The following is a 17,716-nucleotide window of genomic DNA, read 5'->3' on the forward strand; positions in this document are numbered from 1 at the left end:
AAAATGGATTTTAAGTCCCAATATAAAAAGCAAAGCAATAAAGAATTAAGGAGAAAACTCAAAAGATTATCTACATTACCTTAAAGTAGGCAAAGATGACTTAAAAAGACAGAAAGCCCAAAAAGGGATTAGCACAAAGGTAGGTTGGTAGATCCCCACTGGACTGAATCTAGCTCCTACTCTTATTAAACACAATGTTAGAGCAAGAAAGAATTTGACCCTACTAAATGATGAAACCCCACCCTCCATCACTCTTCATAAATGAGATAACTGATTTTTCAAATACCATGTTATTAATCTAGGAAAAATATTAAGTCCTTGTACTGAGCTATGTAGCTGACATACACTGAGTAAGAAAACAATGTGAGACCTCAAGAAAAAGGAAGATGTTTGTATTACAGAGAAGGATTGAAGTATTTACATTTGCCCTAGGAAATCTGCCCCCCTAGTTAAAGAAACAGTCTTCCTTAAATGTACCTTCAAAGATGAGGGAATAAATTCAGTTCCCTGTGCAGTCTTTTTGTTGTTGTTGTAGTAGAACACAATACCTTTATTTTTTATTTATTTATATTTATGTGGTGCTAAGGATTGAACCCAGTGCCTCACATGTGCCAGGCAAGCGCTCTACCACTGAGCCACAATCCCAGCCCCCCTGTGCAATCTTGAAGAAGAAAACCAAAGCTGAATGACTTCTACTGTCAAATATCAGAACTCATTACAAAGTACAGTCATTAATAGAGTTTAATATTGACACAAAGATATACAAAAAGTAATATCTACTGTATGCTTCATTCATACCAAGCTCAACCACTAACAAAACTAACACAACAGATCAGAATAGCAAGTTCAGAAACAAAGCACGCTATATATATATTTGCTTTATTTGTGGAAAGGTGATATTTCATTGCCCTGGATAATAATGAATTAATTAGGTATTCATACAAAAAAATTAAAACTTGACCTCTACCTCACACCATATTCTACAATCCATCTAAAATGGATTTCTAAATCTCAATCTAAAAAGTAAAGCAATTAAAAAATTAAGAAAAAAAATTCAAAAGCTTTTCTACATCACCTTAAAATAGGCAAAGATGACTTAAAAAGACAAAAAGCACTAATTATAAGGGAGGGAAAATGATAAAGTGGACTGAAACTTTTTTCCACTGGAAGAACCATTAAGAAAATAAAAAGTAAAACAAAAAGTGGAGAAGAAATTTACTGTGCTTTTACTCAACAGAGATCCAAACCCTTAATACAAAGAACTCATACAAAACAGTGAGAGATCAGGAAACCCAATAGCAAAAAAGGCACAAAGTTAAAATAAAAACACTGTGATACCACTATCTAACCTCCATAATAGCTAAAATAAAAAGACTATTTAATTCCAAGTGTTGTCAAGGATGTGAAGTAGCTAGAACTTTCAAGATACGTAAATGAACTGTAAATTGGTACATCCTGGAAAATCTCTAGGAATATCTATGTACTGCAAGTGACCATACACATACCTTCTGACTTAGCAATTTTAAATCCTAGATTCATACTCTAAAGAAATGCATGCTTATGTTCACCAAAAGACAGATACAGCAGGGTGTGGTGGCACATGCCTATCATCCCAATAGCTCAGGAGGCTGAGGCAGGAGGGTCATTAGTTCAAAGCTAGCCTCAGCCAAAGCAAGGTGCTAAGAAACTTGGTGAGACCCTGTCTCTACATAAAATAAAAAACAGGGCTGGGGATGTGGCTCAGTAGTTGAGTGCCTATGCGTTCAATACCTGGTACTCTCCTTGCACCAAAATGACAGGTACATGAAAGTTCATAATGTGTTATCTGTAATCACCAACACACCCCAGTTTATATTAACATAGGATATGTAAGTAAACTGTAGCATATTCATAAAATGGAATGTTATACAACTGTGCTGTCCAATATAGTAGCTGCTAGTCAAATATGAATTTAAATATAAATTAAGTTTAATAAAAATAAAAATTCATTTCTTCAGTCATACAACCAATACTCCACAAACTCAGTAGCTACTTATGACTACTGGCTACTAATATTAAACAGTACAGATAGAAAATATTCTCAACACCAGAGAAAGTTCTATAGGTCACTACTGTTGTAAAGAAGTGAGAATACATAAATTGTAAGTAATAACATAGGTGAATTTCACAAACATAATGTTGATTGAAATAAACCAGATACAAAGTAATATCTACTGTATGCTTCCATTCATACCAAGCTCAACCACTAACAATACTAAAGGTTATGAGAAGGCAGGATGGTGTCACCCTTTGGAGCCTGGAGTATTGGCTAGAATGGAGCATGAAGAGCCTTCTGAGGTTTCAGTCAAGCTGATCCAGATTCAGAGACAGAATGCAAATTTTTCATAACTGAAAATTTACACAAGATTCAAGACTGAGGATGTGTACATTTCTCTGGATTTAAGTTATACTTCAATAAAAATTTTTTAAAAAGAAAGAAAAAACTCTCAGTTTTTGTTTCAGAGTCTTCCTCTTATGTCAATGAACTCAGCTATTCATCCTAGATAAGTGATATGGTGTGCCTTGGGATTATGGATTAATGTTAGGTAAGAAAAAGGAATTTAAAAATCTCATATTCATCTTCTATTTTTACATGACTGTCATTGTTATAAAATGAATTAAGGACTACAATGGAACAAGAACAGAATGAGAAGAAGAAAATGTGGCTAGGACATATATGAAAGACATTAAAAGACAAAAGAAAGGATAGAAAGGGATTTCCAAAGCTGACATATTTACTGGAGACTCAATGACAATTAAATTCCCAAGAAGAGTCCTGGAGAGATGATAAAGTGGTCAACCAAGCTCAGAAAAAGATGGATGACTCATCAAGTTGGCCAGGAAGTGCCTTTAGAATTAAAAAAAAAAAAAAAAAAAAACTTTAGATAAACCATTAAAGGAAAAAAAAAAGAAAACTCTCAAAAATTGTAGATATAAATATTGTAATCACTTATGGGATTTAAAAGTAAAGCAAGAAACATTCCTCCAATGGATTATAGTTCGCTGTCAAAACAAATCTGTTACTTATTGTCTGTTTTTTTTTTTAATATTTTAGAATGGACACAAGTTTTAGGAAGGTAAAAGCTTCAAACTATAATACAATAATTTAACCACAGCTTCATCTGTTTGTTCAAGTTCTGGAGGAAAATAGAGTTGGAAAAGATTTTGGAGGTTGTAGGGTCCATCACTTGCTTCACTTTAGCCAAATTACTTTTTAAAATTTCACATCACTATTTTTGAACACATTCAGATAAGGATATTTCTCTACCTCCCTTAGTATCCCATTTCAATGACTGTCATTCTGAAGAAACTTTTTCTGAGATACCTCCTAAATATGGTCTTATTATTTAAGTTGCATTCTGTTTATTTTATTCTTAATCAAGATGTGAAGTTTATAGTGTTCATAGTCTCCATCATGACAATTCATCTAATTATTACTCCCAAGCTTCTAAAAATATCTACAAGGTATCTTCACATACTTTATCTATTTAACACTTGAAACAATCGTATGATATTTTTGCCCTATTCTACAAATGAGAAAATTCAGACTGAGAAAGTAAAGAAACTGAGGCTCAGGGAAGAAATGTGACAAGCTCAAGGTTACTTAGCAATTCAATGCTTGGGTTAAAACTCAACTTTATCCTTCTTGTATAACCGTTACTAAGTCACTACTCCCCTAAATAAGACATTATATTTTAGGACAGGCTTCTATACAGAACAGAGAATCTTGTGTCATTTTCTGCTGCTATAAATTTGCCTTTTTTTTTTTTTTTTTTTTTTTTGGTCAGTGGAGGGCTGTGATTTTTGCCTGCATCATTCCCCTCATTCTACTAACTGTACCCAGATTTCCCCTGGGATTGTCAATCACTTTACTCAGCCTCCACCTGTCCAAAGAGCTTGCACAGAATCCAGGCCAGACAACTCAAGTACTTTTTCCAAGGAATTTGAATCTTGAGTAAGCGACAAAAGACTGAAACTTGTCAGAGCTCATCACATCTCACAGATGAGTTCCCCAGGCACTCTGATTTCAAAGGTCTAGTCCTTCAGCTTCTCCTCTCTTATCCCCATGAGCTCATATTACTATACATTATTTTTCTACTTAAGTTGGGTAGTATTGGCTTTTGGTTGCATGCAAGTAAAGAACCTTCATAAAACAACTATCAGGATGAACAGATAAAAAGTATATATCTATATCTATTAATTCTGCCTTTATTGTGGGCTGTAATTAGATGAGTGAAAAATATCAAAATGAAATTAGCCTTTTGGCATTTTGTAAATTATGAAAATTCTCTCATGCTGAAAAAAAGAAATTTCTTATTCAATTGATCAAAAATAGAAATAAGTTAGTATGTTCTTCAAAATTGTAGTGTTTTGCTTTTTGTTTGTTGTTGGAAAAATGAAAAATGGCTTCTGAAATCCAGAATTTTTCAGGAAACAGAAAATTCAGAAAGCACAAGGTACTCTCCTGGGACAAGTCCTTCCCTAGAATTGTTCAAGAGGGACAAGAGATACTGTACCACTGGTCCTCTGAGCATCCCTCTACCCTTAACCACAGCTTCATCTGTGGAAGAAGGGAAATAGCCCTCAAAACTCCTGGCAAGTTAGTCAAAAGCAGCTGCAGCCAAGTTGCTAAATGAGCCCTGGTCATCAAACTTCCAAGTCTAAAAGGAGAAACTACAAGTTGATTATCCTTTATCCCAAATGCTTGGAACCAGAAATGTTTACAATTTTGGATAATGGAATATTTGCTATACATAAAGAGAGCTCAAATAACACACAGCAGGAAATAATCTTCATTGTGTTACATGAACAGGGCAAAGTTTTACCCTATCTTCTACATGACCATGTAATAAATAATCTTCCTATAAATTCTAATATCAGAGCAAGACCCTGAAAAATTCTTTTCAAGCATCTAATATAGAAGATTTGTCAGTAAAACTTTGGTTGAGTTTATTAAATTTCAACATGTAAACCAGCAAGTTTGTATGTTTGTGTTTGGTAAATAATATACATAACACACATGACAACTTGGTCAGAATTAATCATATTATCAGCTGATTTTTGAGACTGGGAACATCACTAGCATTAAAAAAAGAGAGTGAAGAAAAAAGAAAAACAACTTCCTCCAACAGAATTCTTCTCACAACCACAAAGAAATAAGCATGCCACCTATTCCAGACTCTACACTGAGATTTCTGAAGAGCTTACTAAAGTTCAGGTACCCTGTTCCTGGGCTCATAAAGCTGCCCAGCTCTTTTCACATTTCAGAGTACAAGCGGGAGGGATTACCCGTGGAGGATTTCTCTGATTCTTGTGGAGACTCTTATTGCCATTGGAAAATGAAGTATGACAGTATCAATTAGATAAGAAACTGACAGTGAATTTCAAAGAAACATTCAAGAAAAAGAAATGCCTGATTTTAAGGTCACCTGAAATATTCAGAAACCTTTGGATTATAACAGAGATGAAGGTACATAGAACTGCCTTGTTTTACCTCCGGATTCATTTTTGTGAGTTCTATCTCAGTTTATGAGTCACATTGGGCATGCCAACTTTTGGCTATTACATACTGATCATGGAAAATGGAAATATCCTTTATGGATTTATCAAGAGTACTAAGAGAAGGAAAGTTCTTATTGAAGGTTTGAATATAATTATAGGTAAAAATGCAATGTTTTGTCAACAAATAGTGAGGCTTCCCATAAGACCTACACCTATAAGCCCTAAGAAGCAAAGACAGCACCCACAGAGAATAATATATACCATAAGGGGATGTACTGACTAATAGGAAGGGAAGAAAGCAGAGTATAAAAGACATTTCTACAAATTCCAAATAGATTTTCCTTTCTTCAGGCTGGGGCCTCTGCAAGTGCTGGTACAACCTGGCATAGCAATAGTCCCTGCCTATGAGCTTTCTACAGGGCAACTGCAGTAAAAACTCTAACATAGAGTACCCCGAGATGCACCAACCTTCTTTAGTATGTGATCTCTATGATATTCAGAGGGTAAGCAATTACAGCATTTGTTTTCATGAACTAAAAATGTTAGATATTGAAAAGGTTAACTGTTTTCTAAGCCAAAAATTTTAATCATTTTATTTCTCCTAATCCTTTCTCAAGAGATTTTTATAAGTTTCCATTATTTAACACAATTGAAGGGAAACATGTTGGAAAGGTATTGGAAGTGACAGATGGGCTCATGTTGAAATAAAATGAAGCCTGTGGCACTACTGAAAGGAAGTCACGAAATTCAAAATTAAACCAGACAGAATGGTCTTGAGCTTGTTTTTTTTTCTTTTTTTTCAAAGAAACACAAACAGTAGGAAGTTGAAGCAAGGCCATCACCTCTTTGAATTCCTATACCTTGGCCACTCTGTACGATTCAACTGTCTCCTTAATGCAATGTGCTCCCCTGAATTTTAAACCTCTCTATATTTATTATCAAACATCCAAATACCAGTCTTTCACTAGCATCACTAAACACAGTTCCAGTTTTTTGTAGGTATAACTTCAAAGATTTAAAAAAAAAATGCATTTACAAACAACTCAACATCCATTAAATGTCTTAAGATGAGATGAAAAATGTACATTTCAAAAATCCACTGTGCATTCAAGACATGTGAAGAAACCACTCTCACTGCTGCATTACTGTGGACCACTTTGCAACAGTTCCACCAAGGAGTCCCACCTACCTTGTTGTGCTCATACTTGTACGGGATCTTGAGTGTGTCCATAGCTCTGATCATGGCCTGCATTGCTGTGAAGATGTTCTGATACACCAGTTTGGTGAAGCCCCTTTTGTCTTCATCAGAGTATCCTGACCCATGGATGATTCTCATCTGCTTGATAAATGTACTCTTGCCACTCTCTCCTGTTCCTGAAATATAGACAACAGTAGCACATTAGACCACAACACTGTCTCAGTCTCCCCATAATTGAATTAGACACAATGGCTTGGATATGACATCCCTAAAACATGAACACTTAGCAAAACTGAACAAACCAGAGTCCACTTCAAAGGCAGATGAGCTCGAAAGAGAATAAACAAAATGAAAACCTGTCACTACTCAGCATGGAATTTTGATAGTGATATGTAACCATGTATCTTGTAAGAAATTATGATAACACAGTCTTTTAACATAAATAAACTTGATAAAGCTCTTTTCCCTGGAGAATATTTGAAATGCTTCCAGGATTCTGATTTGCTTACTCAGGATTTAGATTTGGAAATGACAATACATTTGTATGAATGCTATTCAGAGAGATAAAGGAAAAAGGACCTAAAATTTCTAGGCATTTCTCTAATGTTGAAATGGGATATAATTAGAGCACAGTATCCTGGAAAGAGAAGAATAGGGTTCATGTTTCTAGACAAGCAAGTATTCACCATATTTACATTCCCTTTCTGTTATCGTAAGCCTGACAGTAATACCTATCAGAGTCATATTAGAAGAAACAAGATGAGAAGAGGAAATCATTTCCCCAAATGTCAATATATGTATTCTACAAAGAAGCTAAAACTATCCATCTAAAAACTTCATTCTCTAAATAGAAGTGGCATTTTTTTCAAATTCCTTTCTCCCTCCCTATTCTCATTCCCTTTAAAATTATCTTAAGATTTCCAAAACAATAAATGACTTTGCTTTCTCCCAACAATGTGAAGAAAATAAAAATGTGCATTTAGATATTAAACACTGAAGAAGAGAATGAAACACAGGATAACCTTATGACCAAGAGCCTTAATATCCTTGCCTCCCAGGAGGCTAGGAAACAATAGAAAGAAAGGAAAGGACAGCAGGGAAGGAAGAGGAAGGGAGGAAGGGAAAATCAGAAGCTAGGAATACAACATCTGTTCTAATTCTTTTTGTTTTTCTGATGGTTGCATTTCATTACTATCTTTATAAATAATCACAAAAATTCAAATAAGTATTACAGTTTTCATCAAAAGACTCTTAAATGGCTGCAGATGTCTTGGTGAGCACAGACTCCTCAGATGGTTACAATGAAGAATGATTTCTACCGAGCGTCAAACAGGAGGTTTCTTTATAATTTTCCTATGACTTAATAAGGTTATATGGAATTGCTTGAAATATATATTTAACACTGCAATGTGAGTGCTATCACTTTTTTTTTTTTTTTAATGGGTCTCATTATGTTGCACAGGCTCCCAAACTTCTGAGTTCAAGCGATCCTCCTGCCTCAGCCTCCAGAGTACTGGGATTACAGGTACATGCCACTAGGACCAGTTTAGCCTATTTTAATAGGATTAGTCTAAAGAGTTTCAAATGAATATTTTATAATCTCAGCAATGAATACTGGAAAATCACATAAAGTATCTGAAAAGTAGAATCTCTAGTAAAAATAGTTACAATTTCTTAAATAATTTAAATAATTCCTTAAAGAAAGAAACCAGTATCTTTACTTTCCTACGCAATTAAAAGAATGTTAAAAAAAAAAAAAAACATTCTAATTGCTTCTTCATTATCACTGTCTCAGAGCCAGAGGTTTGATCTGAGGGGTCAACTGTAGACATATCAACAAACCACAATCTCTGTCAGTTCTTTCCACAACAAAAACAGAAGAGATCTTAATTTGTTAATTTAATGGTATAGGAAAAAAAAAGGAAAGAGAATCAGATAGTAGGACTTTGTTTCTCCTGGGACAACGTGAGGAATTTTTATATACTCACCCCCAAGGAAGGAAGGAAGGAAGGAAGGAAGGAAGGGAGGGAAGAAATATAAATTACATTGGCTGGTATCTCATTTAAAGCATGTTAGGCAAGAGCAGTCAAAGCTTAACATGACTTGGCCCTAGTTACCAAGCGCCTGGCACAGTCCACAGCAGCATATTACAATAATGCGGACTCCAAGTAGGGGCAGAACACAGGACCAATGAATGAACTGGGAAGAATTAGAAGGAGAAAAAAATAATTCAAACAAATCAACTCTAAGGAAGATAGTTTCCTGTTATTGGAAAACACACCCAAGGTTCCTTTCTCTTGCACAGTGCCCCAGGAGATTGGGGTTTCAGCTATGGGTTAACAACAGCTCTCTTTGTCCTTTGCTTTTTGCTTGTTTATAAAAGAGGTCAACATGGAAAAGCATCTGACAATATAAGACCCCCAGAAGAGGCACCACCCACAGATTGCCAGCCAAGTTCAAGCTGACCCACAGAATAATAAGATACACTATGGTTGTTCAGACCACTAAATTTTGTTATTTTGGCTGGGGCAACATTGTTGAGAATTAAAGTAGGAATTTTCTAGGTCCTGAGAAGCACTTGGCTCATAGGTGTTTGTGGAATAAAAGAGAACAGGGACAATTGTCATGAAGCTTCAGGATACCTGAATACATGGGGGTTCCTGTAGGGTGGTACACTGGGAGACCACATGTAGGTGCTTGCTCCTTCCTTCATACCTTGCCTTATACATTTCTTCATTGGGTATTCATTGTTCTCCTTGGTAATATTCTTCATAATAATGAAGTAGGGGAGGAGGAAGAAGATGACGACGAAACGATGATGACAGAGAGTAGGAGAAAGAGAGAGGGCATGCCCCCATGCCTCCCTTCCATCCCTAAAAGGGCACCACAGATGTGCTATGTCCCCTTCCAAAAGCTACAGCTCCTGAAAGGTGGCCTCTCTGGGTTCTAGTAACTGCTCCCTTTCCTTGCCTGGCTCTTCTAGACCTTACTCCCTGCACCTGGTCCACATCCTTGTAAACAGTTGCTTTATAAAACTCTTCTCAGTCACAACATTAGAATGTGCCGTGTGCTTCCTGCTAAAACTATGACTAATCAAATACTGAAAAGAAAATAGATTAATAAGATGAAGGATAGGGAATGGAGAGTACATTCTCTTACTCTTCTTTCCTTCCCTCTATAAATCTGATTTATAAGGTACTCTGTAGTTTACAAAGTGCATTCTCTTCAGTAACTCACGCTCATGACACTTTTGTCAATGCCAACTGTGATGAAGAAACAGGTGTCACCCAGTGAAAAAAATGATAAAGTCTAAACCAGAATCCAGGGTTGCTAGCTCTTCCCCAAAGTACTAATGCATCACTGATCAACCAGAGCACATGCATCTGTGTGCATACACACACACACACACACACACACACACACACACACACACACACCTCCAATACCAACAAGGAATAGAGTGGCTTACGCTTTTTAAATATTCCCTATCTTAAAAATGAAACAGAAATTTGTATTCAACAAATTTGTATTCAACACATTGACATTTTATCCTCTTAAAATCTATAAGACAGGTATCTATTCTTTTTCTACAGAAAAAAAAGGCCCTGGACAGGTGAGGCAACATGGCTAAGAAGATATAGCTAAGCACAGCTGGACCACAGCTTAAGTCCAGCCTTTGGATGTTTAGTCCCAGCCTAGCAGGATGTTCAGTCCCACAGCTGCTCCCAATCCAAGCAATTAACTTCAATCCACCATGTAAAAATGAGTTATACCCAATTTTTATCCATTCAACATAATTTTAAAAGGTACTTCAATTAATGGAGACTCATTCTGAATCTTAGTACTACCTTCCAAAGGAACAGCCACCCCTTCTAACTAAATTTCACTTCCAAGCTTCATACTCACACTTTGCTTTTATTTTTTATTTATTGCATAAATATATCAAATTTAAAGTAAAGGCAAAGCTTCAGGTAAGAGAAAATCTGTGTGGTGCAATACTACAGGTAGAATGATAAAAGTAATAAATTAAAGCATTATTCTGTACTAATATTAAGATAAAAAAGAAAAGTACATAAACTAAGACACTGAAAGCAACAAACTGTTTCTTTGTTCAGTGAAGTTCTATTGTGTAATAAGTGTAAAAAACAAATTTCAAATGCCTTTCCCCTATTTTTAAAGAATTATACAATATTCTCAGTTTGAGATAGTAAATTATTTAAATAATTTGCTCATAATATGAAAAAAGTGGTACAATTTAAAAAACACATTTTTCAAATTACATAAAATTATGTTTTCTAATGACACATGAAAAATATAAGATGGTTTATAAGTTATTAGCCTCTGAATTAACAAAAGCAGACTTTTCTACTAGTAAACTACTTTTGAATTTAGTAATGGTTATGTCCTTTCACAAAACAGGGCAATGAAAGGCACAAATAACTCTGAGCAATCTAAAGACATACAACTTTGTTTCCAAGACCAGTGCAAAGTAAAATCTAGCAAAGAGAACTCATGTTCAAGCAAGGGAGCAGATTCTTACTTTTGCTAATTCAAGTATAACAATTAAGTCTTTTAATAATTTTAACAAGCAAAGCCAACACACCTGAGGGTAAGTCCCACAAAAACCCTGCTCTCTCCTTCAAAGCTCTCTATAAATATAGCTTTAAAAAAAAAAAAAAAAGTCCCCAGAAAAGTCATTTGTGCCTTCAGGCAAGTGCTCTGCCTTTTTTATCCCAGCTCACCAAAATACTCTAAAATGAGACTATTTAATAATCAAGCAACTTCATTTTGTATGTATAACTGGATGTGAATGATACTAATTTATTTTTCTTTCCTACTCAGTGGATCTAGATAAAGCACAGAGGAATCCCCAGTTCATTTCACATAGACTTCCATCATAACAAACATTAAGTACACATTTAATATCCTACAATGGAATGTACATTACTTTGTAAGTTTTTAGACAATACTGTATTATTAGGTGCACACACACATACATACAAGCACCCACACAATCCCATGATTCCATTTTAGTCTTTCTATGCCACTATCTTTTCAGCACAACAGGATTTCCATATACAAATGCTACCATAGATTCATATTTACTTTATATAATTCATTGACATAAAGCACCAATATGTTTACAGTGATTATTTTGCCCATTTGCAGGATATAATTGGCTGTTGCATCTTTCAAAAAAAGACTTTTAAGTCAGTCATACAGTATCAGTTTCTTTTCCTGCAGTGCTAGAGATTGAACTCACCCCTGAATGGCACCTTCTTAATGGTCATGAATTAGCATTTATTGTTGAAAAAAATCATGGACTCACTCATTTCTCACATATGTTACGTATTTCTCAATGCCCTAAAAATGTCACTACTATGGTCATTGCTCTGATGAACTCTGGTGCCTCAATTCCATACAAGGGGTCTGGAAAACAATCAGACACTAGGAACTCCAAGGTCCACCTGGTTCGTGCTTTCCATGCTATAACAAAGGAAGAAAACACATTTTAGCAGGGCCTCTCACAGGCTGAGGGAGGACCACACCACTTCCACTTTTTGTTTCAGGTTCCCAGGAAAAAGAAGAAATGTCAAAACAGAGAAACAAAAACTGTGGTATTTAAAATTGTACAATGAATATATTCATTTCATCCTGCCAGGTACTTTCATGACTGTATTTGGAGATGTTGTCAAACCATCAGAAGTCTACAACTGAAGTCCTTAATGAATATGAAGGCTCAGGCCAATGCCCTGCCCTGTTCTCTGGATTGGCCAGCGCCCCAGTAAAGAATGGATAAAAACAAAACCCAAGTCTCACAGAGCTGAATTATAATTAAGCAACTGTACTTCAGGTCTGCTGTTTTAGGCCAAGAGTGTGAAACATGGAATCTCAGCACCACCAAAGCTGAACTTGGGCTACTTCCATGTTATCTTGGATAAAGTCAAAACATATTTCAAAGACAAATTTCCTAACTATGAGTACCTCATTACCCCACACCTGCACAGAAGAGATTCACTGAGATGAAAGTGAATTAATAAAGGTCCAATACAATCCAATATTTTCCACATTCCAAGCCATAGCTATTAAAATTCATATATTCTACCTTCTGCACATTCTGCTCCACTTAAATAATAAACTTTCATTTGAAACTAAGCATCTCTGACATCAAAGTCACCATACCTGTCTTCTGAAGGAAAGGGTTGCATGCACTTAACCTTTTATCCCCAGCACAGTCTCGCAGAAGACCCCAAACAGTTAAAAAAAAAATGCAGCAGAAAAATTAATGGAGCTTAGTATCACTGACTGCGAGCAGAAACTGAATGGACAGGGAAGTCAGGAGTAACAAGAACTATCAATAATGAATAAACCAGTTAAGCTGTTTTTAAGGGGAATACAGGCAAATTTTTGAAAGTATTGGAAGATCACACGGTCCTGGGTATCTCAAAGTGGTTAAATCCTCCTAGAAAAGTTACCTGATAGTCCTTCCAAGATTACTCAAAGATGGAAGAGCTTTTCCAAGTATCTCCATGGTAAGTATATGTGTACTAAAACCAAGGAGCAATTGGTTGCAACAATCTTCTGAATATACTAAAAAACATGAATCTGTACACTTTTAAATGGTAGATTACATGTTGTATAGATTTCAAGCATTCCCTCTCTCTTTCTCTCTCTCTCTCTCTCTCTTACTCCTTCTCTCTCTCTCTCTCTCTCTCTCCCCTTCCCTTCCCCCCTCCCTCCCTATTTTAACACCAGTATAGTTTAGAGGAGAACAGGAAGTACACATGAAGTTTCATGCTAAAACCACTTCAGGAGGTTACTTTGAGCTGATTTGCTCAACCTTCCCCATCTTCCCCACTAGGAGTGCCTGTTCACTCTCTTCTGTCTCTGGTGTATTTCAGAGAAAAAAATTAAGGAGCCCTAAACTCTGATTTTACAAAGAAAGAAAGTGACTCATTAAAAGGTTCTGGGGGTTGACAGCTCATTAGGAAGAAGATGGACCAACATCTACCAAAATCTCCTATCTGTTCAGGGTTCCTGATCTTGTATCTTAATACACTAAACATTTTTCCTATTTATGAAAATTGTAAATATTAATTACAGAAAACTTGCTGGATGTGGTGGCTCAGTCCTGTAATCCCAGGGGCTCAGGAGGCTAAGGCAGGAGGATGGCAAGTTCAAATCCACCCTCAGCAACAGCAAGGTACTAAGCAATTCATCGAGACCTTGTTTCTAAATAAAATACAAAATAGGGCTGGAGATGTGGCTCAGTACTTGAATGCCCCTGAGTTCAATCCCCAGTACAAAAAAAAAAAAAAAAAATTATAGTAAATTTCTGTAATTTGGGAAAAAAAAAAACCACTGGAACAATATTATGTTATTTTTCACTTACTGTTTTTCACTTATTATATTGATAATTATTTCATGATATTAATTATTATTCAAAAATGGTTAAGAATGGTTGTCTGGAAGATTCTCTTAAGGAGGTGTTATGATTTAACAATTCCCCGGCATAAAACATTTCAAATATTGCTAGCTTTCCACTTGTATAAATATTGTTCTGATAAACATCCCTAAACAAAAATTTTTGCCCCAATCTCTGCTTCCTTAGGAGAATATCATAGAAATGTAATTAAGTGCAAGGATGTCACCTTCTGTGATGGACGTCCTAGAGTTGTAAGCAGCTATTTCAGGCCCTTCTCTTGTCTCTCCTTTGAAAAGGCTACATTTGCTGGACAGAGTGGCGCTCACCTATAATCCCAGCAACTCATGAGACTGAGGCAGGAGGATCACAAATTTGAAGCCAGTCTCAGCAACTTAGCTAGAACCTGTCTCAAAAAAAAAAAAAAAAAGAACATTTTTTTTTAAAGGGCTGGGGATGTGGCTCAGTGGTAAAGAATACTTGAGTTCAATCCCCAGTATCACAAAAATAAAAACAAAAATTTTTTAAATATATTGAAAAACAAAAAAGAATCTTATTTTCATTTACATCTTTACTTGTACAAGAAGCACATTTCATAATTTTCTTGCCCATTTGTATTACTTCTATGAACCTATCTTTAAACAATTATTTAAGAATTTGCTAATTTTTTAGTTGTAAATAGACACAATATCTTTATTTTATTTATTTATTTTTATGTGGTGCTGAGGATCGAATCCAGTGCCTCATGCATGCAAAGCAAATGCTCTACCAATGAGCTACAACCCCAATCCATAACTTGCTATTTTCTTACAGTGTTTTTTTTAAACAATTTAGTTTTTAGAATAAAATTAATGGTTGGTTACAAATATTTTTCCAACTTGTCATTTCTTTAAATTTTGTGCATAAATTTAGTATTTGCATTGAATTCATTCACCTATTTTCCTTTTGATTTCTTTCATTTATGTTCTTTAAATGTTTCAAATGTATTTTATCCTAGTTTTCATGGTTTTATATTTTACACTTACCTATCTACACTTAAGTGCTGCAATGTTTTGTTTATAACTCAAAAAAACTTTTTCCCAAAATCATTCTACATTTTAAGGTCATGTTGTCACAAGAGTATTTCTAAACATAATGGAGTATCTGACCCTAACCAGAAGGTGATTCATGTCCCCTTATGTGTTCCCAAACGGTGATCAATAAAACATGTGGACCATGATGGGTCTTCTAAAATATGTCACCAGCACAGTCATTCTGCTGCCTCCTTGTCATGTTCCTGATAAAATCAGCAGACCAGCATTTCCATCCCTAAGCATTAGATTCACTGCACATTTATTAAACAAACTCTCAAAAACAGCAAAGAAAATATTCCAGAATGTTAAAGATCCCAATATCTGCAGATACCAATCTGCAGTTTGAAGCATGACAGCAAAACCTACACCAATTTCTTTTTCCTTCTTTACAGTTTCAAAGGTAGACAATTCATTCTTACCTTAGATTTTAGTAATCTCAACATACAACTTTTTACTTTCCTTGTTGAGAATTGGTACTTAAAGATGAATTTCTCTTTGGTATATCTGAATTGCCAGCATCATCACTCGTGCTTTGGGACCATTATTACATAAAATAAGATTACCTGAACACAAGCACTACGATAGATCTCCTAACCAAGATAGCCATAAGGAACTTACAAGCTGGTAGCTTACACAGTGTGGATACACCAGACAAAAGGATGGTTCACATTCAGGCAAGATGGAGGGGACAGCATCAGATTTCATCTTGATACTTAGAACAATGCCAATTTAAAACATGAATTGTTTATTTCTGGAATTCTCTCATTTAATACTTTCAGACCACAGCTGACCAGGGGTAAATGAAACTACAAAACGTGAAACTACAGATAAGGGACTCCACTATGAGTTTTCAGTGAGTTAATCCAAGTAAAACAGGGCCTGGCACACAGTCAATAAACACTAGCTATGATTTATGGTGAAAAATAACTGAACAAAATAGTAATGATATGGGGCTGGGGTGGAGATGCCAAAAACTGAGTAATCAAAAGAAATAGCACTTTAGTATTTTTTAAAATGAAAAATGCCAGGATTAGGGATATAGCTCAGTGATTACATATGTACTTAACATGCTTGAGGTCAATCCCCAGCACCACAAGAAAACAATAAGCCACTTCCAGAAAACAAAACAAAATAACTACAAAAATAATGAATTTTTTTAATGCAAAAAAAGAAAAGAAAATCCATGGTGAACAAGGCAGCATGGCTAACACTGTTCAGCTCCACTGCACTTGGCAACTAATAAACTAGTTATCAGGACCAACTGGGCAAGGTCCTGATTCAATTCTCTATTCCCCCCCAAAAAACAGACATAATGATTCCCAGTATCTCAATACTATTTTTTGATACTGGGGATTGAACTAAGGGACACTTTACCACTAAGCTATGATTCAGTCCATTTAATTTTTATTTTTGAGATAGAACTCCACTAAGTTGCTAAGACTCTCCCTAAATTGCTGAGTCTGGCCTCAAACTTGTGATCCTCCTGTGTCAGCCTCCCAAGTCACAAATTAAGGGGATTATAGGCCAGTAACTCAATATTTAAAGCCACAGTGTTTGGAGATATTTGACTTGAACTGCTTATTCATAATTTTAATGGGTGTGTCCTGCGTAAAAAATATTCTTCCAGGCATCAAGGATACAAGACAGACACCGTGCATTCATATAGACAACATGCAAATGTGAACCGATGATATACTAATAAATGAATAATAACATATCTGATGGCAATGTGGGCTGTGTATTTAAAAATAAAAGGATAATGGAATACTGAGTGGCCTGGCTACTGCTTTAATTTGAGAAACCAGGCAAAGCCCTTCTAAGAAGGGGCACTAAAACTAATGCCTGCATATTCCAGATCCAAACACAACAAAGTCAGAAGGAAACAGCATTCCAGGCAGTAGACCAGCTGAAATGGGAGCTGAAGTGGGAACACATTTAGTTGACAGGTTAGCAGTACAAGGACACAGTGGCCAAGGCAGACATGGTGGGTAGTGAGGAAAGAGGTAGGAGGTAAAGCAGGAGAGCTGGCTGCAGAGGCAGGGGCCAAGTCACATGGAGCACTGCAGTTCAGGACATGAGATCAGGTTTTATTCTAAGCACACTAGACAGCTTTGGAGAGTTTTAACCGGGGAAATGATATGGTTTGATTTATGGTAAGAAAATAATGGGTTGTAAGAACAAGTTAGAGGGTATTCCAATAATCCAAACCAAAAAAAAAAAAATGTAATTTAGACAAAGATGGCAGGAAAACCAAGAAAAGTGACATATTTTAGATAATAGATAAGACACAGCAGTAATGGGAAAAAATGAAATAAGGAGAATGCCTATATTTCTGGCCTGTGTAACTATATTCTTAGAGAAGTCTAAAGAAGAAAGCATTTGGGGAAAGAGTACATTCAACTTAAAATGTGTACTCATTCCAACCAAAAGCACTTTTTGTTCACCCGTAGGCTTTGCTGCACTGGAGGACACTCGTGACAC

The 17,716-nt window shown here is 35.7% G+C and overlaps 1 protein-coding gene across 1 annotated transcript in view; it reads right to left on the reverse strand.

Annotated features, from left to right (window-relative positions):
* Positions 1–17,716, reverse strand: part of LOC308638030 (guanine nucleotide-binding protein G(q) subunit alpha) — a 293,343-nt gene that overhangs the window by 184,296 nt on the left and 91,331 nt on the right. Inside the window, exon 2 of the mRNA XM_081274992.1 lies at positions 6,731–6,915. Coding sequence (XP_081131118.1) covers positions 6,731–6,915 — 185 coding nt within the window. The remainder of the gene's footprint in view (positions 1–6,730; positions 6,916–17,716) is intronic.

The sequence above is a fragment of the Spermophilus citellus genome (genome assembly GCF_964194105.1).
Source record: "Spermophilus citellus genome assembly, chromosome: 2".
In the NCBI taxonomy this organism is placed as follows: Eukaryota; Metazoa; Chordata; class Mammalia; order Rodentia; family Sciuridae; genus Spermophilus; species Spermophilus citellus.